This window comes from Blennius ocellaris (genome assembly GCF_963422515.1).
Source record: "Blennius ocellaris genome assembly, chromosome: 1".
Taxonomy (NCBI): domain Eukaryota; kingdom Metazoa; phylum Chordata; class Actinopteri; order Blenniiformes; family Blenniidae; genus Blennius; species Blennius ocellaris.
In genome coordinates, this window is record NC_137650.1 from 16,589,271 (window position 1) to 16,615,244 (window position 25,974).

General features: G+C 43.3%; 1 protein-coding gene across 3 annotated transcripts in view; it reads left to right on the forward strand.

Moving 5' to 3' along the window:
• Positions 1-25,974, forward strand: part of dpy19l3 (dpy-19 like C-mannosyltransferase 3) — an 83,605-nt gene that overhangs the window by 48,560 nt on the left and 9,071 nt on the right. For all 3 annotated transcript variants that reach the window (XM_080501883.1, XM_080501882.1, XM_080501884.1), the window contains one exon: positions 14,522-14,654. In XM_080501883.1, coding sequence (XP_080358009.1) covers positions 14,522-14,654 — 133 coding nt within the window. The remainder of the gene's footprint in view (positions 1-14,521; positions 14,655-25,974) is intronic.

Below are 25,974 nucleotides of genomic sequence, written 5' to 3' on the forward strand. Positions count from 1 at the left end.
CACAGAAGCTATTGGAGGTGATTCCCATCAACTCATTGCCGTTTGCATGGAGTATGAATTAAGCTTTATGACATTTAATTAGTACTTGTATCAGTAATCCGTATCAGCAAATAGTTAATGGTTAGTACTGGTACTTGGAATCGTCTTTTAAAAAAGGAATCTCGGTGGCTCCCCACTGTGCACTTTTATTTTACTTGCACGCAATATCTTAATGGGGACATATTGGAAATACCTCTGTGTACTGCAGCCCAGTTCAACATCACTGCAGTTCACAACCTTAATGTTATTGATGGGGGGGCCACTACACGTCATTCTGATATTGTAAAGAAAACCTGAACAAAACTTGCAAACCTTCATCAGGGCAGACTATCTGGTAAATGTGTTGTACATAACATATAAGGTTGTATATAATCTGTCTAATAAACAGGCTCGTCACCGTTGTATTGTCTTCATATTATATCTGCCTTCAGATTTCTGGGCATGGTTCTGGTACCTCGGAGCGCTGAATGAAACTGGGCCGTGAGGGATTTCACACAGAAGGTTTTTGCTGATTGGTAGTGCACAACATAAGTGAGTAGTTGAGGTGAGGAGTTGAAACTTTTTCAGGGGGGCAACCGTGCCATCTCCATGGTCTCCTTGTTTTCTTTTCACCCGGACTTACGACTCTTGAAGATAAAATGCTGATAATTGACCAAAAAAAAAACACCCCATCAAAACAAACTAATTAAAAAGATTACAAGCACAAGATTAAGACGAGGTCTGGAATGAGCTCCTCTACAGAGATTAGGTGACACTAACAACACTCATAATTTAAGGATACTTATTTCTGTCCAATCATCATCAGTGAGAAGACACTGAGGGGACCATGTGGGATTTTTCAGGAAATGGCCGATTTTGGTTTAATCCTATTAGACAGATAGTGGACTAGCACAGAGAGTGAGGAGGAGGAAGAGTAAGATGGATAGTACTCGAGCGGAGAAGAGGTTGGGATTCTGAATGTGTTTGTGTGTGTGACACGGGCTCCCTTCCCTCTGGAGCTAATCCCATTAGGCTGCGAGGATTAGGAACTGCCTACAGTTACCTTGGTTGTGGGGCTGAGCGCAGGGCGGAGCGCTAAGCTTCTTGCTGCTACTGCTAATTACATTCCAGATGAAAGTGTTAAGATGGGGAAGGGGGGTGGGGAGCTCATGTTACACTGTATTCTCTCGGCGACGGGGGCCGAGGCTACTTAGGTGTGTTGACAAGATGACGGGAGATTCTCAGCCTTTAGCACATCGGGCGGCAGAACAGGGATGAATGTATATTTCACAACCAGCTGGTGCCGTTATGCAAAGCTGTCAGCGGCTCGTTGTGGTAATCGTAGCTGCAGGGGGATGTAATGTGGTTCTTTAATGAAATTAGAGAGGAACTACAGATCCGTCTGGTTCGCGGTACTCCCGTTGTTACCGAGCTCGAGCGGCTTTAATGAGGATGAAAGGTTCAGAAAACACCACAAATTGATCTTCTTTCTCAGTCTAACGTTGGGATTATACAAGAATGAAGTTGTTTGTCCGCTAAAGCTGGATTTGCCGTCAAGATTAGTATTATTAGATTAGAGGTAAGGAGGCCCTCGTAAGAGCTAATGGTCGACACCCTAGGCCCTCATTAGGACACAAATAAAAGAGCTAAGGCTGGTTGATGAGCGGATCATCACCGCTCCCACGAGGATCTCTCATGACCCACGACTTTACGGCTTTGAAGAAGACTTTCTTAACACGATAACAACCGGCTGGAGTCCATTCGCACTCTGAGCAACCATAATTCACAAGTTTCCACTTGATAACAGCGGTGGCTCCACAGCTCGGCTGTGGACTAATACTGCGCTCTAAATGGACAGTCAATAAATCAATAGCAATGGCCGGTTGTTCGTATGCCTCACACCCTGAGTTATGGTTGTGAGTGTGCAGTTTTTAAAGTCACCAATATCACTCGCGTCCAGCTTCCTGAAGCCCCCACATCTTTACTTTTCCCATTCAGATTTACACTCTCGTGTTGCAGGAGAAGTGTGTTGTCAATCACGAGAGGTTGCAGAAAAGAAAGTAATGATTATCAGCAGCCTTCGCCTCCCTGCTCTCTGACATAGATTTAAGGCTCTGTAGAGTGTTTCCATGTTCACTGCAGAGAGAAACTTGAGTTCAGGATCTTTTGGAAGTATACCAACTCAATGAAAATGAACTTCAACAAACTTATTTTAAAACTGTGCATCAGGGTAAAACTCATGTTCAGGCTATTCACACATCTTGTTTAAAAAGGTGAGTCTAAATGAAGCTCAACATGTTAAATTACATACCATGGAGGCAGGGAGGTGAGACAGCACACCTGATTCCCATCAGGGGCTTAATCACCTCCCCCCCCCCACACCTTATTTAGAAGTATAGTTTTTATTGGCTTTTGAATCTGGGCTCCTTGCATTCATTTGCCTGTTTATGATATGTAAAACGTCTCCTCATTCATTTTGGACAACTTCAAAAACTTTAGAATTCTGTTGTCTTAACATATTTATACAGGAAACATATTCTTGCAGGAAATTCGTTTTTATCAGAAATTTGATTTAATAAAAAAAAATATGTATATTGTGCAGGAGTAACCTGAATGTTAGCTTGTCTTGCCCGCAGCTACATGTTCTGTATTCTACCTGAAAACAAGGGATTTATCCACAGTTATATGAAAAAGACCTATCTAACCTAATTCTCGTGAAAGAAGTTTTGTGTGTAAATTGACTTTTCACGTCGAGTCCAATGGACTGCAGGTCGCTACATGGCGCTCTGTCTGCGATGAAGGCGCAGATTCCAGAAGCTCGCGTCACTCTGCCCGCTGATTCTAAATACGGATGATTTGCTTCGATGGCTTCTAAAGCCGTTCAGCCTATACAACTTCTGAACTGTCCGCCATAACCACCTCTCACCATTTTGGTTAGAGACTGGACAACACTCCGGGTTCTCTTCCGTGCGTGTTCCGTAACGTTCTGAAAATCCTCACAGAGGGTCGGAGCCACGCCTCGAATGTAAGGATACTGAAATTTACGAAAATTACCGACGTCACTCCGTGACTCCACCCCATCCGTATGCATGTAATCATGTATCACCGCAGCCTAAATATTCCAATAATCCATTCCAACCCAAGTATTTTGGTCCATTTTAGTGTTCGTTCAGCTTGAAATTGTCCAGGAAAAGCTGTCCGGTGTCCGCGTTCTGCAGGTGTCCCGTCATTACGGTGTGTTAACAGTTAAATAATGTGTCCGTGCACAGCGATGTGTCCGCTCAGTACAGGTTGTCCCCTCTTACCGGGTCCCCTCCTCAGAGGTCCTACTGTATAGTAAAGGTACCAACCTTCAGTGAATTTTCTTCTCCGTTTGATTTTGAAGGATTTCCTCCGTTTCTTTCTCCTGCCTCCCCAATCTCACGCCACCCCGCTTCACTTCCTCCCCATGCTCCAGGTCAAGATATACAGCCTGTTTTTTAAAATTATGAAGACTGCAGTGAAAAATTATTAATGAGAGCTTTGACAGCAGTTTTACTGCAAATTCAGGGGGCTTGTCTTGCTACTCAGCATGGCGAGTCATTCAGAGAAGGAACAGTGTTGAAAGTCAGCATATTTGAGTGAAGCACTGACTTGTTTATACCACACAGTCCTCACGCCTAATTAAAAAACGAGAAAGAAAAATGTTATTGGGGATTGCTTCTTAAAGACAGCCATTTATAAAATGAGAAGTGTGAGATTTTTTAATATGAGTAATTAGATTTTTGACCACCAGATGTACTTTTATCACTTTTATGTTTCGGGTAAAAGTGAAAAATGAGTTTGCATTAGGGACGCACCGATACCACATTTTTAAAAAGTATGAGTACTGATCTTTAGCTACTTGCCGATACCAGTACTTATTAAATCCCATTAAGCCTAATTCATCTTCCATACTCAAACGATATAAGAAGGTGCCGCTCTTTGGATGCACAAAAACCTTTTAAATAGTTTGTGACGAGACTCCTGCACATGTCAGCAGATTCCTTGGCCCCTGTTTCCTGATCAAACTCCACCTGCTGTCTCCGGTTTGACACATGTCTTTCCCACACTTTGTTCCGGCATTTCCCCATTACAGGGAATCAGATTGAGTTCAGAGATCATGGAAAGTCCCTTCAGGATGGTCCAAGTATTTTATCGTTTGCCCATCCTGAGTGTTTTTAGCTGTTTTGTGCGATTACCCTGTTGGATGACCTTTGACCTGAGACTGAGAGAACACTTTCTGCCAAAGGGCAGCAGAATCACCTCTTTAGGAGTCTTGAGATTTCCTCACAGCGTGCACAGACTCCATGCTTTCTGTGCCAAGTGTAGCGAGGCCGCCCTAACATGCAGCGCCAGGCCTCCTATGTGTTTCGCAGTAGGTGTGGTGTTTTCATCTGTGAATGGAGCTGATGGCCAGTTTCTGTCCCGCTCTTCGAGAGGTCGGTCTCCCAGAAGCATTGTGGCTTGTGAATTTGGATTCAGATGGTTTGTTTTTTCCTTCAAAAGCACCATCCTCTTGAGTCTTGAGTCTCTCCGTACGTTCTTCTTGGCTTTTTCTCGACCATCTGCACTGTTCAATCTGGAGCTTACTTTCGACGTAGTGAGTTGGTTGCGACGCCACAAACCTTAAACTTTGGTCATTAGATGATTGTATCGTCAATGTTCTGTTGAAATCAAGGTCGTAATTGCCAATAATTTGATGGCATTTGAAGGTCTCCCTCGTATACAAGTACAATATGTAGCACATTGGAAAACGTGCCAAGACGACATCAGCATGTGTCGCAACAGGCTGAGTTGGGCCATATTGTGCATGGTATGTTATTCTTATCTATTTGTTGTTTTGGAGCCAGCACCATTCATCAGACACCCTCAGATTCGCTTTCAACTAGAGTGGGGCAGGCTGTCTCTAGTGCTTATTGCTTACCACAGATTTCAAGGTGATTTATTTTGTTCATTTGAAGAGAAATGGCCTACAGCTTGCCTATAGGCAGCAGTGCGTTTCAGGTTTGCTTCATTAATGCACCGCTCCTTTTCATGGAGGCGGGGACAGATTGTAGATGTTTACTGAGCCAAAGATAACACATTTTTAACCTTTGTCAATCTTTCTATTACATTTAGCTGCTCAGACACGCTGTGCACGTCTTGACCTTTACTCTAATCCTCCTTTCTTCTCTTCTATATCACTAAAATATCAGAACCCTATTTAGGGTCTGTTTACATGATAATGATGCTCAGAGCCACTGAAAACGCAACCGTTTGAAAATAACTCACAAGGTGGAACCATTTAAAATGCGTATTCCGTATTCATGTAAACGGAAAAATTACACTTTCTAGAAACAGTCCATCCCACAGCTGTAGTCGCTAGTCATTGTGCACATGCTCAGTGGATAAACAACGTTTCCTCCAGCGTATCATGACTCCCGTCCATATTCTCCTGGGACTTGGTAGTTTAATAGTTGACAGTATGTCCGTGTTCTCCCATTGTTAATGTTTATAGCGTATTGTTCTCTGCTGAATGTGTGTGTGGTTTAATTACAAAAACAAACAATAGTGCCAACTTGTGGCCTGGTATGTGAAATAACTGTTTTTAGTATCACAGGAGCGCCTCAAAAAATATATCATTGAAAAGATTCCTGTTTTGGAATGCACAAAATGCCATTGTTATTTCTCAATTCACAATGGCATTAATTTATAAAATTTGATAAAGTTCTGATCGAAAGTGTTTTTGAATTTCCATGCCTTCTAAATAATTTTTTCAGGTTTTGTGTAATGACTTTAAAATATATGACTTTTTTACTTTCCCCCTCCCCTTTTTTCTGTGAAATTTAACTTAGTTTTTTTGAGCTGCACCTATAATTCTAAAACATGTTCTGCTGACCAATTGTAAATGGATACTGAGAATGCTGAGATTATGAAGGAGGTTTCTATATCAGATACAGCATTTAATTCATTCAAAGATGCACATTGCTTAATTGCTCTGCAATATTCAGAGTATGTGTGCTTGTTTTTCCTACACCTATGGGTGCAAGAGACATATGCTACATCTCAATATTTTACATTTTTTGCCCAATGTTGGGCACTGCCATATGAACACCATGAAGCATCTCCTAACACCTGTTAAAGCAGTTTGGGGGGGGGGGGGGGGGGGGGGGGGCTCGTAGGAGAGATTATTAAAAAGCTATAAACAATGGACGGTTACAACGTTTGTTCGAATGACCAATGCTGACATTTTTAAGGCGGGGGTAGTCTCACTTGTTCATGCTGTCTTGGTAAAGGTTAAGCTCCTAACTCACACCACTTCCCCAGACAATTCGAGCAGTGCTAATAGGCTTTGGTGTCTGTCTCTCTCTCTCCTTCTCTCACTTGTTATTGAGAATCTCTGTCATTGTGTCCATCTGTCTGTCTGATTAAAACAAATTACTTCAGCCATTCTTAGGAGACATGTGCCACTGCTCATTTGTATACCAATCCTTCAGTAAAAATCAATTTTACGGCTCGGTCTGTGAAACTGTACCCCCCCCCCCCATCTCTGTCGTTCACATCTTCCGCTTCCTCTTCCTCCAATTGCCTCTCTCGCTCCCCTAATTGTCTTCCTGTCATCCTGCTCCGTGTCGTGCTTTAAATTGTCTAAATTAGAAGCATTTGGCCTCATCCTTAAATGGGGAAAGTGCTCTGTGTCTGTGATCTGCATTAGTGTGCGTCTGCGTGTCTTCCTCTGCATTCTAACTCGTCCAGCGGCGATTTGAGGAGAGGGAGTCGGGGACTGAGTCGTGTCCTTGCTTGAACTGCTCAGGAGCCTCTAATAGCGAATCAATGTATAAAAGCACTTCCATCTCTGTGTTAAACATCATCATATACACTTAACTGAGGTAGAATCAGACTTTAATATCAGAAGTTACACAAGTAGCCACTGCACAGGCACCCACCCAACGTTTGCATTCAAAACTGCTTTAATATAGATTTATCATAATGACTTGCACATCACTAATCAGGGTAAAAAAAACAACAACAAAAAAACTCAAGCTTGAAGAAGACTACTTCAGAACAGTCAAATGTTTTGTTCCTAACATTGTCCTTCTGCACTGCATTCAGTGGAGCGTGTCATTATTTTGTAGGTGAAACAGATGGAAATCTTCCTGCCACTGGGTGTTGAGGTCTCATCGTGTTTGGCTCAGATTCATGTCGCCTCATCATGAAGCAGCCAGGCACCTCTGAAATGTTAACCGAACCAGCCTCTGTGTGTGCAGTTCTCTCTGCTGTGGTCACTGGCAGATTATTTAATTAAATAAACCATGTTCAAGCAAATCAAGGTTCTTCAGCTCGTCTTAAAATAGGATTTTGACACCATCGAGAGTCCGTAGCCGTGTGCTCACACTGGACGGACAAAGTGACTCAGAGCCACGCAAGAAGCACCCTTGTTTAGTTCTGTGTGGGTTTTCCTCTCATTCTTCTAACAATCCAAAGCCTTCCCTGTAACCAACTTCACTCTTTGGAAAGTTACCTGTATCTGTAGTGTTCTGTTGATGCATTGCAAAACGGCTACACATTTCTACATTTCTAGATTTCACTGCATCTTTAATTCATAAAACCTTGTGCCTAATTAATTCTGAACAGCAGCTTCACAGAAATATCTTCTTCTTTTTTTTACACGTTGCTTCTTTTCTCTTTAGTCTTTAACCACCTGGGAAGTGAAGAGCTCTTATGTGGTTAAAAAGAGGAGATATGGCAGGTAAAAGAAAGCTTTTTGTCGCTGTGGAGGAGCTTTACATTTAAGGTAATCAGTAGTGCATTTGTGAAGTGTGAGAAGTTGTGAAGCAGACATAGGGTAGATTTGTTTTAGTCCTTTTGTGGCTTCAGGTGATAAGTTAATCTGTTGTGAAGGTAAACGCTGTCGTGACTCTCAGAAGAACCTTTTTACTCATTTCTATAGCAACAGCGTATGTTGCAGACTAGTAAAAGTGTCCAGTATGAGTTGTCAGGTTTTGCATTCGGTGAGATTTGCAGCATTGGATCCGTCCTATCACTGGACTAATTAACAGCGTTTCTGATGACTTCAGTGTTAATGACTAAAGATAAAGTCCTTTAAAAAAAAGCCAGAACACCTCATAATGATGCACTAATGAGCAAAGTTTCGTAATAAGGGAGACAATCATTCATCAGTTCGGCTTCCTGAAGTTGAGCAACAGGTGCTAATGAGCACTTTAAAACCCAAATAGATGATGCAGATGACCTGACAGAGTGATGCACACCCCAATAGAAAACACAACGGAGCCACTGTAACGAGCCTCCTCCAGCCATCACTGTACACCGCAATTAACGGCATCATTTCATTCTTATAATGTCAGCGGAGCGCGTGTCAGTGCCTTCTGGCATTCACTTATGAGAATACAAACATCAAATTAAATGCAAATCGCTGCGTAGATGGGATCTGCTCCCTGAAATCCAGCGGCCAGTTAAACCCACACGCTTGAGAGAGAGAAGAGATGGACGTGATCCATCCCTCCTGCAGGTCAGCGGGCCAGCGCGCACACACATCCAATCACACACACTTGTGACTGCTCTGACCTCTCGTTCAGCCGTAAGCACATGTGTGCATCCACTTGGAGAAATGGATTCACTTCATGGCCATAACATGTGGGCTGGTCATTACTGCAGCACACACAGCTACAGTGTGTAGGAAGTAAAAAAAAGATACCCACTTTCATATTTACAGTCAACGTTCGCACAAATATGAATAATATCTAATTATTCACAATGTTGTCTTGCTTGATATTTTTATATGCACTGTAAAGCAAGATTAAAGAGTTTTATCTGCCATTTGTACACATAACCGTTGTGCGGAGCTTTCTTGGAAGTTCACATAAAAAGCAAACAACAGCTGTCAAAGAATGAAATAAAAAAAAAAGACCATCTATAAGAGTGGTATAAAGAATAAATACAAGAGAAAAAAAGAAATACAGATGCTGCAGCTGAGGTATGAAATTGCATAAATTGTCAATAGTCCATAAATACACACGTACACACAGAACAATATGGAGTTTTCTCCATATTTGTCATGACTGCTTCCAAGGTATTGACTGACCAGAATTAATTTCAGCTCCTTGAGAGCAATAAATAATAATAACACAGCCATAAAGGCCCTGTTTAGACGACAATGTTTACAAGTGAAAAGTCTTTATTACAAGTATCGTTTTGTTCTGTTTACACAACAATGGTGCTCAGACCCACTTTCTGAAATGCTGCCTCTGAGCATGTGCACCACGGCCATAGTAACTAAGACTTGTGCCCATGCTCAGGAGCTGGACAATCAGAACAATGTTTCCTCCAGAGTGTCACGACTCCCAGTCCATATTCTCCTGGGACTTGGTAGTTTTTCAGTTGACAGTCAATGTAATAACAATCCAACTTGGTTGTCCTTCCATACAAAAGTCTGTCTACTCCCTAGTTAATATTTAGAGCGTATTGTTCTCTGCTGCATGTCTGTGTGGTTTTATTACAAAAACAAACAACAGCACCAACTCGTGGCCCAACATGAAAAGTACATCATTCTGCCGTTTGCATGTAAATGCATATTGTTACACAATTTTTTCCCCCCATAAACACACAACTTTTTTCGAATGAAAAAGCTAAAATTATGCATTTTCACTTGAAATGTTGTTCTCGAAATGGGACCTGGATCAATCAGTTATGGCCAAATCAAAGTGGCAGTATTGTGCAAGTTACGCAACATTGACAAATTTTCTTTCAGTTGAAATTTAAAAGATGACCAAAAAAAAAAACTTTCATTAACCGTAAAGAAAAAAGGTGAAGAAGTCTTTTGAAAAGTTTCATGATTAAGACAGCCACTTCAAAACTTGCAGATTTTTCAGTATTTTAGTGATTAATTGTGTTTGGAGTTGAATACATATAAATGAACACATGCAAGAACAAAAAATAAAACCTCTGCTGTGACCATTGGTCCACTGCACGGGGCATTTAACAGAAATCTGGTCAACGTTGGCCTTCTGTTTCCACAGTGCCTATTGGGGTGGTGCAGTACTTTGAGATACAATAGTGCTTGATTACTAAGAGTACGAAAAAACTATTCTCTATTTAAATGTTACTGATTAAGAGCCTAATATATGAGAAACATCACTTCATTAGCACCCGCTGAAGTGTTTTAATTGGACAGCGTTCACCTCCTCAGTTAGAGTGCAGGATTGGGGATTTGTCTGAGCTTACAATAGGTTTTTAAGTCTCCGAAGAATCAAATTGGTTTAAAGTAGTATAAAAGATCGATAAATGCACTGGATTATTTATTACTTGCAATAACATTTTATACCAACTGGAAGTTTGTACAAAGTGTTGGCAGTGGTGGCCTAGAGGTTAAAAGCAGATGTGGAATCAGGAGGTCACAGGTTCGAATCCCTCAGCCAATGTGTCACTGTTATGGGTCTCTGAGCAAGACCCAGGAGCACCATTGTGTGGCTGCACCTCCACATCCTACAAATAGTATTGGTCAATATGGAGGAAAAAGAAAGAACCCCCCCCCCCCCTGAGGGGTCAAAGTATGATTAGTTATTAATTTGATGGTTATCAGAATATTCTTCCTTAAGTTGGTTCCTAATTCTGATCATATTACATTGGCGTACTGACAGCAAATGTAGTTCCCTGATAGTTGACAGACTTTGTTGAATTTCCACCAGCAGTGTCTGATTGGGGCCTCATAATTTCTCTGATGGAAAAAACAGATGGAATAACAGATCAGGGTAAGATAAACAATATTTACCTCTAAACTCAGAATCTTGCAGAATTTGCAGATATTATTGGCATTTTAAACGTGTTTTATTTTTTGCGATTGTCAGGATACTTTAAAGGTCCGATATTATGCAAAATCCACTTTCCAATTTTAGATTCACATTCAGGACCAAGGCTGATTCGGGGAAATACACTTTGAATACAATGTTGTTGGACGTCTGACACCCATTTGAATTTGTTGAAAAACTGTATAATATAGGTTGCAGTGATAATTCTGTGTACATTTCTTAAAGTATAAGGAGACTACATTGATTGTACCCTCTATTATTTTCAAAGCCGACGGGAGACTAAATGTATTTGTCTGAACAGAGTGACGGCATGCTTTGAAAGACAGGTGTGTGCCTCTCTAAACTACTGTGTCTAATCCATTCAGGTTGCCGCAGGTGCTATTCACTCGACTTGGAGGAATATCTCAAGGCTAATTAATTCTATCAGGATGCACCTGACCACAATTTGCTGCACCACAGAACAGGTTCACAAGAGTTTTATATGGAAAATCAGCAGCTTTTAAGCTCTATTAGATGTGCTAAACTTTATTTTAATTTTCCTAACTGTTCCTGTATACTAAATATTGGACAAAAAATGGTTTGTGTTGCCATAAAGTTTGATGACTATTTCAGCAGACGTATGTACCACATGAGGTGTCTCTCAAGAAACATGCTATCAGCAAAAAAAAAAGAAGATACTGTGTGTGAAGAGTCTAAGTCCTGGCAGGAGTTACAAATAGACAAACCCAACATGTTCTTATGCTAGTGTGGCTGTACTCCATACTGGTCCAGAGAACACAATTTCAAGGTCATGGTCTTGACTCTGTCTCGAAAGTAATGCAGGAATGCAGTAATGCGTGTCATCGCACAGCCGATGATGCTCTGAGGAAGACTGCAGACTCAGTCGAAACAGGTCAGCAAGGTAAAAACATCCTGTATTACTTTTGTAGGTAAAAAAAACAAATCACAAGTTAAATATAATTGAATGTAATTCATCAATTTCCATAAATGTTGATAGAAAGAAGATTAATTACCACCAATTATTTAAACCACATATCAATTGAACATATCCTTCAATTTTTGTGGATGTAGATGCATTTTCTGGTGGAAAAATTCAGTTCACCCTGAATTCTATTATGTCAAGATGAAACCTGAACTCTGGACTTGTATTGAGCACCCATTAAAAAATATCATCCTTCGTATGTGTGTGCTGAAGTTACTGTTTAGATGAAAGCACCATGCTGCTGTAGATAAAGCCTCACAGAAACACCACCAATGGTGTAGGCTTGTCGTTTTTTTTCCCCCTTCTTTTATAGTATCGAGGTTTAATTGGCACTTTGAGAGACTGTTGATTAAAATCCTGTAAAACTGCCTTGGATTGATTGCTCTAATGAACTGTTCCTCCATAAAAATAACATAGTAGTCAGCATCGCGCGCAGGGCAGGGGGTGCACAGAACAGAGATCCTGAAATAATGCCGTGGAGTATAAGTTCAGGGTGATTAACTGTTAAAAGTGTTTAATTAGTTGGCTGAGGTGATGTAGTTCTTATAATTTAATTTGTTTATTTTTGTAGTTATTTTATGCAAATGCAGCCTCAAATTAGTTCTGCTCGTGTTTGACCTGACCGCCTCAAAGAGCATCACTGTTGATGAGTGAAGCATTTCTTCCTACTGCCTTGTGTTTAGTGTAAAAACCTCAAATGTTCAGGTGTTCACATTAGTTTACATGTTGTAAATGGTGAAGAAGTTAGGATAAGGTCAGGATTCATCAGGTCGAGAGGTCGACGACAATACACTAGAAAATAGATCAAGTCAATGAAAATACCCGCTAAGATTGCGCTGTCAGTTCCTGTATGTTTCTCCTTGTTGAACTAAACTGCTGTTTCCACTCATGAGGTCAAGCTTATCTTGCGATTCCCTCACGGGTTAATAATTATCTCAAGGCAAAGACCTGGTTTGACTCCTTGTTTGGAAATGGCCAACTTTCGTTGTGCGTGTGCTGTTTATCAAAGTGACAATAGTTCAGAAATTCTCACTATTTTCAAGCATCTCGCTCCATCGACAACAACTTTTCTGAGAAGCTTAATATTCGCACATAAACTTGCAGTCAATAGTTTTGCTGTGTATGCACGAGTGGCTCATTAACAATTTACCATTTTCAGAGCATTTGAGTTTTTTAGTGTATGTTAACTTTACATTTGCGTTTCCAGCAGTGGAGCGCTAAACTTTTTCTGGTGATTATTTTCTGAAACAGAAATAGAAAAACAATGTTTGTCTCCAGCAGATCGTTCTGGGATATAATAGGACTCTAATCATCCCGCATGAGGAAATTCAGTCATCACAGCAGCTCCCATTGCAAGTAATGTGAAAATAACATTTTAATGTAAAGGTAGTCTTAGAGCTGAGGTCACAGTCGTAGGGTGGAGGTGAAGAATTCATCGTAGGAAATGAGTGGATGAAACTTAGTTTTTCTTTACTAGCAAGGACTTAAACCTGATTGCACACTGATTTTTTTCCACAAAAGGTAGAAATAGTTTTTGCGGTACTTGATACAACAATTTGAAAGTCTTGGCTCTTTCTCTTTGATCCTTAAACTTTAGGTGTGCTCTGGTGTTTTAAGTGGTCTTGACTAAAACACTAGGAGAAATATAGAGGTCCCTCTAAGGCCCCGAAAATTGGTGTAACCGCAAAACTTCACTTTTTTAGGGGGGGTCTGTTTACATGACACCAGTGCTCAGATCCACTGCAACCGTGACTTTTTCATACTCGCTCCCAAGGTAGAACTTTTCTTTCATATTGAATACCCCAAATAATACTTTTTTTTTTTGCAGTCAAGGTGTTGTCACTTGTAATCTTATGTAAACAGAAACCTGATAAGAACCTGGTAAGGCATGTTTTATGATCACACAATGAAAGGGTTTTTAAGGGTTTTTAAATTAGTAGTTACACCTGTGTTTTAATAGGTGTTCCATATTCTGTCTTTGATAATTGTCTTCATGAAATGCTGCAGATTCCTTCTTTTTTTGGGCAACACAACCATAAAAGATTTAAATAAGATCATGAAATATTCAATACAGAGATCCTTGGGATTAGTGTGATTTACTTTCACACACATAGGACCAAAAAGGTATTTAAACTAGTTAACATATCACCTTGACATTGTGCTCATCCTTGGTTCTGTAGATTTTATTTCTCCACATCACTTTGTGATTAAATTCCTCTCAAGGACAGCAAATACAAAAAAAGAAAGGTGTTTTTTTTTATTGGGGGGGGGGGGGATTTATTCCCGATAGATAGTCACTGTCCTTGAAGCAACACCACTGAAAGAAACTCTTTAAATGCCATCAATATGTCTCAATTATTGCTGCAGATCAAAAAGCAAAAAAAGCCCAAAAGAGAAAAAAATACCAACCATGTGGCTTGAATAACAAAGCTGGAAAATAAGGTGAAGTAAAATTCAATCAAACTTTTCTGATGACTGAATAGCCTCCAAACTTTTTCCATCTCCTCTGTTTACACCTTTTTTCTTGTTCCCTCTTTGTTTTGCCTTTTTTTGGTGTCTTTTCTTGCCCATCTGCACTGTGGTTCATGAAAACGTTTAGTTATACAAACGTCAGGAGGATGTTTACATGGTGAATGAATGACCTCTCTCTCTCTCTCTCTCTCTCTCTCTCCTGTCTCTTGCTGTGTGTCCTCAGCACAAAGACCCCCAAGCAGGCAGTGTTTGCGGGAAGCATGCAGCTCCTGGCCGGCATCAAGCTGTGCACAGGCAGAGTCCTCACCAACCACCCCCATTATGAAGACAAAGACCTGCGGGAGCGGACCAGAGAGGTACTGTAGGCTGCGGTAGAACAGAACTACCCGACACAAACACAATACATGGAAATCAGAGGTAAACTGAAGGTAATTACAGTGTCAACGATACAAGGGATCCAGGATGACTCTAGTGCTTATTAGCAGCACGGAGTAGCTTTCAGTCTGTCCTTTTAATACTTGTGTTTTCACAGATCAGACAAAATACCCCAAACAGGAAATCAGAGCCAATATTGTGTGTTGAGCTTTCAGAGCGCTATTTTTCCAAACTGCTGCAAACAGATGTAAATCTGCCCGCAGCTAAACGCGTTTCAACTCTTGAGTGCCAAACATTGCGACATTGTCTGATTGTTGGCTGCAGAAACAGTCAGCGATGAGAACAAATGTGACGGTGAAATGTGCACCATCATTGAAGGTAAGTGAGAAAACTGTTCAGACCGGAATGCTAAAAGGTGATGCCAACAGCACAACTGAAGTGTTGTTGAATTGAGCATTATAAAGGACTTCTTCAGAGATATGTGTGAACACAGGTGTATTCTGGGAAAATAAGGAGCTTGGCTTTCTGCCGCACATTTTTAAATTTGACTCAGTGTTTTTACACAAATTCAGTCTTTTTTTTTTTTTTAATATGAGGATTATCATGTGGAATTGAAAAGGACTCAGGGTGCCAGATACTGGGAGGGATTGGAGGGGAAAATGTGCCCCTCGCTCTTATGGAACATATTTATTGAATCTATTCTTTACTATATTCACACACAACCATCTCCAGAGAATGTAGAGAACCAGAGGAGATCTTATTGAGTAGTAGTTCTCATGGACAGGACGTTTTAGAACCTGGGTCCAACCTGCAGTGAGCAGGAGAGCATCTGGGAGCTTCTTCAAAAGCTGATGAAGAGCACACCAGGTGTCCCTGATGAAGTCCACACCAGGTGTCCCTGTAAGGAGACTAAGGCGACACGTACCACCATAACCAGACCAGAGAAGGTTTGAGGAGTCTCCGGTAGATCTGGACCAGAGAAGGTCTGAGTTTGCATTTCTATTCCTACACTCAAAATTTGGTGTGACAACCATGGAAGCTTGGATGCATCGTGCCTAGTGTCAATGGTTCCCCATCTCAAAATGGTTTCTGGACTCCACAATCCACCACAGTCACAGATCTCATTCCACCAGAGCTCCTCTTAGAGATATGGAATAACAGTCCTGTCCACAGTGTCCTTATGCAAGGCACTAAACTCCAGGGGCTTCATCTATAAAACCTTGAGTAGGATACCTACTAAAAATGTATGTGCACCGAAAAGCTGAAAATGGCGTGCGCCCACCCAAAATTGGGATTGGTAAAACTGTGCGTACGCACATCTGTACGCACTTTCCTTTTATAGATCACAGTCCACCTGCACAGTTCAATTCCCTCCATCAAATTACACCAAGCAAGAGTCCACATCAGGATATTTTCTTTAGCCATTGGCAGAAAAAAATTACCAAATTATTCATTGGTGTAAAGAATATAGTCACCTTGGATGTTCATCCCTCGGATGCATGCTCCTTAAAATATTGTTCAGAGATAATATACTCAAATGTCTCCACTAACTTTATATCTGTTCTATATAATTATATGCAGAACAGTGTTTACCACAACTTTTACTTTCACTATTCAGTAATGATAGAATGTATTCCAGGCTGTGAAAGAAGAGCACTGCTCTTTGTCTGCATTGATCGCTGTGTGGAGTTGAAGGATGAGGTGAAGTAAAATCACTTTTGGCTCGTTTTGACCTCTTTCAGTCAACGTTTTGGCTGCAAACATTTGTCCTCAGGCGTTCAGTGAGTCGGCCTTCCGAGTGATCGCTGATGTCAGCCAACCTCACCAGGAATTTCCACTTTCTCTTATTTTCCTGTGAACCTTCCCCTCATTGCTTACTGCTTCATTCACACTGTCAGTAAAACTCTACACAACACAGATTTTCGCTTGAACCCGTTGGGATGCAACTTTTTGAAAACATCTCCCAAGGTGAAACTTTTTTAAACACTTCTACTACCCATGTGCAACACAGTCATAGTAACTGACTCTTCTGCACATGTTCAGTAGATGGACAATAAGAACAATGTTTCCTCCAGAGTGCCATGACTCCCAGTCCATATTATCCTGGGACCTGGTAGTTTTACAGTTGACAGTCACTGTAATAACAATCCAACTTATTAAGATTTTTTTTTTTTCTGTAGCCAACACACAAGTACACTAAAAGTCTTTCTGTGACACTTCAATGCCTGAAAAAACCAGCACAATATCTTCAGGCTACATTCACCCTGCAAATCTTAATGCTCAATTCTGAATATTTTTTTTTTTTTTACATTATAAACACGAGCTCTATCAAACTGCCGTGTGAACGTGATTGAACCCGATTGTTTCAGGCCTCAGCATGCATGTACAGAAGATGGCGTAAAGTGTCGCTGAGCACACTGTTTACACATGGCTCGCCTGTCAGTACCAGAGTTCCCAAATATTACTCACCGTTTCCAGCCCAAACAAAGTAAAATCCACATCCATCCATCCATCCATTGGCTACCGCTTTATCCGGGGCCGGGTCGCGGAGGCAGTCTGAGCAGAGTTGCCCAGACTTCCCTCGCCCCAGACACTTCCTCCAGCTCCTCCGGTGGCACCCCAAGGCGTTCCCAGGCCAGCCGAGAGACATAGTCCCTCCAGCGTGTCCTGGGTCTGCCCCGAGGCCTCCTACCGGAGGGACATGCCCGGAACACCTCCCTGGGGAGGCGTCCGGGGGGCATCCGAAATAGATGCCCGAGCCACCTCAGCTGGCTCCTCTCGATGTGGAGGAGCAGCGGCTCTACTCCGAGCTCCTCCCTGGTGACTGAGCTCCTCACCCTATCTCTAAGGGTACGCCCAGCCACCCTACGGAGGAAGCTCATTTCAGCCGCTTGTATCCGGGATCTCGTTCTTTCGGTCATGACCCATAGTTCATGACCATAGGTGAGGGTAGGAACGAAGATCGACCGGTAAATCGAGAGCTTCGCTTTTTGGCTCAGCTCCTTCTTCACCACAACGGACCGATACAACGTCCGCATAACTGCAGACGCTGCACTGATCCGCCTGTCGATCTCACGCTTCATCTTTCCCCCACTCGTGAACAAGACCCCAAGATACTTAAACTCCTCCACTTGGGACAAGGGCACTCCACCGACCTGGAGGGGGCAAGCCACCTTTTTCCGGTCGAGAACCATGGCCTCGGATTTAGAGGTGCTGATCTTCATCCCAGCTGCTTCACACTCGGCTGCGAACCGTGTCAGTGCACGCTGGAGATCCAGGCTTGATGGGGCCAACAGAACCACATCATCCGCAAATAGCAGAGATGAGATTCTGTGGTCCCCAAACCGGACCCCCTCCGGCCCCCGGCTGTGCCTAGAAATTCTGTCCATATATATGATGAACAGAACCGGTGATAAAGGACACCCCTGCCGGAGGCCAACGTGCACAGGGAACAGGTCCGACTTACTGCCGGCAATGCGAACCAGACTCCTGCTCCGGGAATACAAGGACCGAACAGCCCTCAACAAGGGACCCCGGACTCCGTACTCCCGGAGCACCCCCCACAGGACATCTCGGGGGACGTGGTCGAACGCCTTCTCCAGATCCACAAAACACATGTGGACTGGTTGGGCGAACTCCCACGAACCCTCAAGCACCTGGTGGAGGGTATAGAGCTGGTCCAGTGTTCCACGACCAGGACGAAAACCGCATTGTTCCTCTTGGATCCGAGGTTCGACTAACGGCCGGACCCTCCTCTCCAGTACCCTGGAATAGACTTTCCCGGGGGGGCTGAGGAGTGTGATCCCTCTGTAGTTGGAACACACCCTCCGATCCCCCTTCTTAAAGAGAGGGACCACCACCCCGGTCTGCCAGTCCAGAGGCACTGTCCCCGCCCGCCACGCGATGTTGCAGAGACGAGTCAGCCACAACAGTCCCTGCACATCCAGAGACTTAAGGAACTCTGGGCGAATCTCATCCACTCCCGGTGCCTTGCCACCGAGGAGCTTCACAACAACCTCGGTGACTTCAGCTTGGGAAATGGACGAGTCCACCTCTGAGAACCCAGTCTCTGCTTCCTCAATGGAAGACGTGGTGGTGGGATTGAGGAGGTCCTCGAAGTATTCCTTCCACCGCCCAACAATGTCCCCAGTTGAGGTCAACAGCTCCCCACGTCCACTGTAAACAGTGTTGGTGGAGAACTGCTTCCCCCGCCTGAGGCGCCGGACGGTTTGCCAGAATTTCCTCGAGGCCGACCGAAAGTCCTCCTCCATGGCCTCTCCGAACTACTCCCAGACCCGAGTTTTTGCCTCCACCACAGCCCGGGCTGCAGCTCGCTTGGCCTGCCGGTACCTGTCGATTGCCTCGGGAGTCCTATGAGCTAACAGTGCCCGGTAGGACTCCTTCTTCAGCTTGACGGCATCCCTTACTTCCGGTGTCCACCACCGGGTTCGGGGATTGCCGCCATGACAGGCGCCAGAGACCCTGCGGCCACAGCTCCGAGCAGCAGCTTCGACAATGGAAGTGGAGAACATGGTCCACTCGGACTCAATGTCTCCAACCTCCCTCGGGATCTGTGAGAAGCTCTCCCGGAGGTGGGAGTTGAAGGCTGCGCGGACGGAGGGCTCGGCCAGATGTTCCCAGCAGACCCTCACAACACGTTTGGGCCTGCCGAGTCTATCCGGCCTCCTCCCGGTCCAGCGCATCCAACTCACCACCAGGTGGTGATCAGTTGACAGCTCTGCCCCTCTCTTTACCCGAGTGTCCGAGACACGCGGCCAGAGATCAGATGACACGACCACAAAGTCTATCATTGACCTCCGGCCTAGGGTGTCCTGGTGCCATGTGCACTTATGGACACCCCTGTGCTCGAACATGGTGTTCGTTATCGTCAAACTGTGACTAGCACAGAAGTCCAATAACAGAACACCACTCGGGTTCAGATCGGGGAGGCCGTTCCTCCCAATCACCCCCTTCCAGGTCTCACTGTCATTGCCCACGTGGGCGTTGAAGTCCCCCAGGAGAACAATGGAGTCCCCAGTTGGGGCACTATCCAGCACCCCTCCCAGGGACTCCAAGAAGGTTGGGTACTCTGAACTGCTGTTCGGTGCATAGGCCGAGACAACAGTCAGAGACCTGTCCCCTACTTGTAGGCGTAGGGACGCAACCCTCTCGTTCACCGGGGTGAACTCCAACACATGGCGGCTGAGCTGTGGGGCAATAAGCAAGCCCACTCCAGCCCGCCGCCTTACACCGCGGGCAACTCCAGAGAAGTGGAGTATCCAGCCCCTGCCGAGGAGCTGGGTTCCAGAGTCCAAGCTGTGAGTGAAGGTGAGCCCGACTATATCTAGCCGGTATCTCTCAACCTCCCTCACAAGCTCGGGCTCCTTCCCCCCCAGCGAGGTCACATTCCATGTCCCCAAAGCCAGAGTCTGTGTCCGGGGATCGGGTCGTCGAGGCCCCTGCCATCGACTGCCACCCAATCCACACTGCACCCGACCCCTACGGCAGCCTCTGTGGGTGGTGGGTCCACAGGAGGATGAGGAGGAGGGGCCCGCGTCGTCCCTTCGGGCTGAGCCCGGCCGAGTCCCGCGGGCAAGAACGCGGCCACCAGGCGCTCGCGTCCGAGCCTCCACCCCGGGCCTGGCTCCAGGGTGTGGCCCTGGCTGCGCCAAACCAGACGACGTCACCTTGCTCCTTGTGATTGTGTCCATGGGGTCTTGTGAACTGCTTTTAGTCTGACCCGTCGCCTCGGACCTGTTTGCCTTGGGAGACCCTACTGGGGGGGCAAGCCCCCGGGCAACATAGCTCCGAGGGTCATTCGGGTGCTCAAACTCCCCCACCACGATAAGGTTGCAGTTCAAGGGGGAGAGGGATTGAGGAGGTCCTCGAAGTCCACATACCTCAATAAAAACCAGCCCAAATCTCAGCCTCTGTAGAAATCATGTTAAAACCGTAAAGCTATTATATGTGCATTAATGAACAGGCCGTAAGTCCTCAAATGCACGAAACAAAGTTAAAAGGTATGAGAATTTGGCTCGCCAATTGTGGGAGACACGCCATATCTGGCATCACAGGTCAGCACGTAGATGCATTTTCAAGTGGTTGTTAAAGACACGCTGACAAAATAATGAGGGAAATGAGAATGAAGGAAAATGGAGAGCACAGCTTTTGGTGCTCAGACATCTTGTCCACGGACAACATGTCCACAAAACTGCAAAACCGGACAACTTATACACGCAATTCTGGGAAACTTGTCCACGACAATTTTTTTTTGGCATTATTGATTTGAATAATTGTATTTCAAAGTATATTTAACACATTTGGAAGGATTATTAAGTGTATTTGACACAAAAACATAAGATATATCAGTATATTTGACACAATAATAAACCGTAAAGTTAAAATGCCACTCTATAGATCATGGCTTTGAATGATGTTTTCAGGTGCTCGTTAACGTGTCACAAGTCCTGGAATCCAGTTTTTAGCATTTTGGCAGAGCCACTTCCTCCAGCACTTCGCAGTGACATCAGTCACATGTCAACGAAGGGGCAGTCGCATATAGAAAAAAATCCAAATTAGTACCACAAATAATCGAGGCCTGGATCTGGTGTGAAAAAGTTGGAATTGCAGCATTCACACGGCCACAAAGCAGGTCGGATATGGGTCACTTGTGACCAAAAAATCAGAATTGCGTTGCATTTCCCTGCAGTGTGAACGTGCGCTGACATCTTCCCACTAATTGCTTTTGTCATAGTTGTGCCAGTTGACCAACACACTTTAATTGATCAGAGTCCTAAAATCAGAAATAGAAGGAATATTTTGTTTCTATTTGCCGGAGAAACAGTTGAGGGTGAGACCTGAGATGGATACCTTTCCACCAGAACCACCGGCAAATGTTGTCTTGTTACGATGTTGTTTGACGGTCGCTCCGAAAATAGCATGAATCCTCTGCACTATCGAGCCCGTGTTTTGAAGCTAATGAAATAGATCCAAAGAAGAACTGGAACATTTGCAGCTATTTTCATCATCTGTAATTTTTTGACTTCTTTTTTTTTCTAGCAAGTGATTACATGAGTCATATTTTGAGTGCAGTGGTTGGAAAAAGAGGATTTTTTTTATCCTCTGATGTACTATTAAAAAAACAAATTGCCAAGCTGTTTTTGAGATTATCGGCTGTTATGATGGCTGCAGTCAGAAAACAATACTGTGAACTCCAGAAGCAAGTTAATATATAAGCAGTTTACATTGTGTTGGTGCTGATTCACGGTGCATCATCCATCCATCGGTCTCACTCAGCTCGGTACTAATGATGTTGCCTGAGAGATCAGGGAATTGTCTGGAGATGGGGGCCAGTGACCTGCAGTGATTGTGTGAATGAATATGGATTAGAACATGCACTGAGTATAATGTACATCCGTTCAGTGTAGAATGAGTCGTAACAGAGAAAAGATGAGGCCTAATAGGGCTGCCTTCCGGTAAGCGAGAGGAACGGTGTCACTGGCAGTAGACTGCATCTCAGGCATCGCAGCAGAATTTTCTGAAACAAAAACACAAAAACGATGCATTTTCACTCTGTCATTTAAATGGGGTCTTGGTCATGTATGAAAGGATAGAGAGGTCTATTTTTTTTAGATTTCTATTAATGTAGCAGCAAAGAGTCTCTAATCTAATCAGCGACTGTTCATATAAAAATTACCAATGCAGCATTTTCACTTAATTTATCTTATTTCACAAGTGAGCTATTTCCCAAACAAATTGAAAATAAAATGTCCAAAAGTCTCAAAGTTCCTCAAGTTTTCATTGGATTACTCTACACTCACAGTTCACTCATGTCTCTCCAGAGGAACAAACTCTCGCCCCATATTGACTGTGAAATGAGACACACAACATCTCCAACTTATGCAGACGCAGACGTGCTGGAAAGCTTTCTTCATTCGGTCTGTGTCTCCTTCACAATGAGCTGGGACTAATGTGTGTGGGTCAGCTCTCGGGTAGCTGAGATTCTGTTTTGCCTCCCAGTGGGAAGTCAGCCATGCTGAGCCGGCGGCGAGGCCGAAGACTCGCATAGAGCTCATTAACGATCCACAGCACTGGTGCAGGCCTTCTGGGCTCTGTGTGTGTGTGTGTGTGTGTGTGTGTGTGTGTGTGTGTGTGTGTGTGTGTGTGTGTGTGTGTGTGTGTGTGTGTGTGTGTGTGTGTGTGTGTGTGTGTGTGTGTGTGTGTGTGTGTGTGTGTGTGTGTGTGTGTGTGTGTGTGTGTGTGTGTGTGTGTGTGTGACGAAGAAAGCTGTGTAAAAAGCATTTTCAAACATTTGTAAAAACCCTAATGATGTTCCTCAGCTCATTTCTGCCCTTAATATGTGTGCCATTACAAAATAATTCATTAGCAGAGGGGAAATACAGTCGTTGTAGCCACCTGGTATTTCTCTCTTTCTAAATGGATCCAAACAGCCAGCAGGCATATACTGTAAATGGAGCTTGTTGGAAAATGAAATCTCTTTGCATTAGGCTGTCAAAACACTCTTCTTCTGCAAAGCTTCATGTAGGCGAGAGAAAGTCAAGCTGGTGGGTGAAAGCAGCCTTTATCTATGTAACTATGAACAAAGTAATTGTAATGGTATGAGCCCAGATTGCTATCATGGGAGAGTCTTGGTGAAATCTTTGGTTGTGGCTCTAATTGGTGGTCGTATGTCGTGGCGAACAATATCACGCAGTGTCAGATATTTGTGGCGATCGTAGCTGCTACTGTGACCTGCAGCCTGTTTGTTTGGGTCACAGAGAGTGTGTTTTATTGGAAAATGAAAGGGAACAACAGTACACGCTAACGTAAAATACTAGTACAGGGATGGTCAACCCACGGCTTGCGAGGCACATGCAGCTCTTTGCCTGTCAGTGTGCAGCTCGTCAATCTATTAAGCCGGTCAAAAGGGGGGAAAAAAGGTTTCTCAGCCGGGAGCCGAACCCCTGACCTCCAGCAACAGAGTTGAGGACATTGCCGCTACACTATCAGTGCACTAATGACTACCTGAGTCTTTTGTGACAGCGTCACTCAGTTTCAGAGAGAGTAGTGCGAGGTGAGTGTGTGAAATGTAACAGGTGGAAGCGAAGTGAGCGAGAGAGACAGGGGAGCTGCAGGGCAGGCGAGAGGACACGAGTTGTCCTACGGAACAATGCCGTTGCAATATTGCACAATGAAAAATGTCGGGGGAAAAACACGTGGTTCAGTGAAAGTATGAAGCTGGACACAGGACATTTGGTGTTTGTGTGTGAGAGAGGGAGTTTGTTTATAGATCCACATGTGTACAATGTGGCTCTGAAAAAAAAGTATCACCAAAACCAATATTTTATTTTATTGTGTTATTTCTAGTAGACAAGTTGAGTAACAAAATAAGAAAAGAATTACGTCCGAACGTTCTGATGCAAACTTTAATGGGTGCAAAATGTCGTCACGTTAAGGCAAACAGAATCAATAGCTCCAAATGGTCTGAGTTTGCTTTCTTTTTATATTTATATCATTCCTCGAAGCAAATAGGATACTTAAAGGGTTTTTTTTATACACCACAATTACAAACCATATGGTAGGTTGTCTTGTGAAATTATTATTTTAGCCTGGAAACCCGAGATATCTGCTGTTTCACGCAAACAGCAGATACAATCGGCGACATGGATAATCTTAAAGAAAGGCTTTCAATGTGAGAGGTGAGCCTCTCTGGTGTGGTTTCACAGTGTCTGGCTGAATTCAGATAATGGATATGAAGAAAAAGGGTTTTGTTTTTAAACTACATGTTTTAGAAATTGTTATTACATTAATTATTCAAGTTAATTGTCATGTAATCACAATAAAACATGTGGTTTCATTAAAAGAAACAATTCAAAAACACTTACTTGTGGTTTTTTTAACTCTCTTTCTTTCATACCTGGCATCAGTCATAAATCTTCATATATTAGGAGTCTGAATATAATCTAACTCACAGTATTAACATTTTCAGGTAAACCAATTTGGTGAAAATGTGCTTAAAGACAGACCATGACCTGGAGATAAAGAAAAATGCCACTATGGTTCTTTTTTTCTGAAGGCAACACACAAACAAACTGACTTTCAATTACATGTTGATTTCAAGAAAAAGAGATCTTAGAATTGTTTGGTTTTGTGTTTTTGTTCTACTAATATTGAAATGTACTACAATCTTTTTCCGCTTCCTGCCATCAATTCAGTCGTAGATGTGCCAATAGACCCACTTATTCTGAATGATCCAGGTCCCACAATCATAGATTATGTATTTTGTTTGAATTTGATAACAGGCACAGTCAACTCATAAACAACTAAAGAAAAACCCATTCTAATATGACTGTGTTTCACTTTCTTGGTTTACTGACCACTTATTGGACAAATTATCAAAAAGCTGATGTGTTCCACTAAGTTTCATTTGGCTGCAATTCTAAATTAAAAGGAAACAATACTGGTGGTTGAAGGATCTACAGCTGCTCTCGGTCTGATATCAATACCTAAAAACAGTGTATTACTGAAGTTATTCAGCTTGTGTAACTTTGTGAGTGCTTAAACGTGTGGACAAGAGAGGAAACGGGTAGCTTCTTGGGGACAGAGAGTAACTGAAGATCAATGGAACTCAAAGTGAAGATACTTTGACTATTGTGTGTTCCTTCAGGTCGATCGTGCAGCGGCAGTCTTCCTTTAAATTTGCTAATGTATCAATCCATTAGCATTATTTCCGCTTGTTAACTTTCCCTGCTTAATGCCACAGACGACGGTCAGTGATCACAGGGTGAGTTTGTTTTCACTACAGGTTAAAACGTCCGCAAGACACAAACCCTGCGGCTGAAACCACGTTTACTGCGAAGACTGGTCTTTTCTACTGCATCTATAAGGAGCATAGAGCAGAAGGGAATCTCGAGACCAGGGGGAGGCAGACACATTTTAGTTCAGGGGCCATGTGCAGTCCTAATATCTCTTGAGTGGTCCAGACTGGTAAAACTGCAATGATAACCTTTAAATTTAAACTTTAAAGTTTTTCTTTGTTGTGGGGCAGCTTATACATGATGGAAATGCCTATATTTTCACACAAAAAACAGATAATTACTACTGAAAATGACTCCAATCTCAACATGATACCAATTGTATTGAAACCTCCTGTGTAGAACAAAGTGAAATGTCCAGAAAGCTTCTCCTGTAGCTGTTGCATTCTGGGTGTTTTTACAACCTTCCCTTGACAGCATGGCATTGGGGGTAGTTTAATAACAACCAGACTTTTATGGTAGCATCACCAGTGTCTCAGCTCATGTC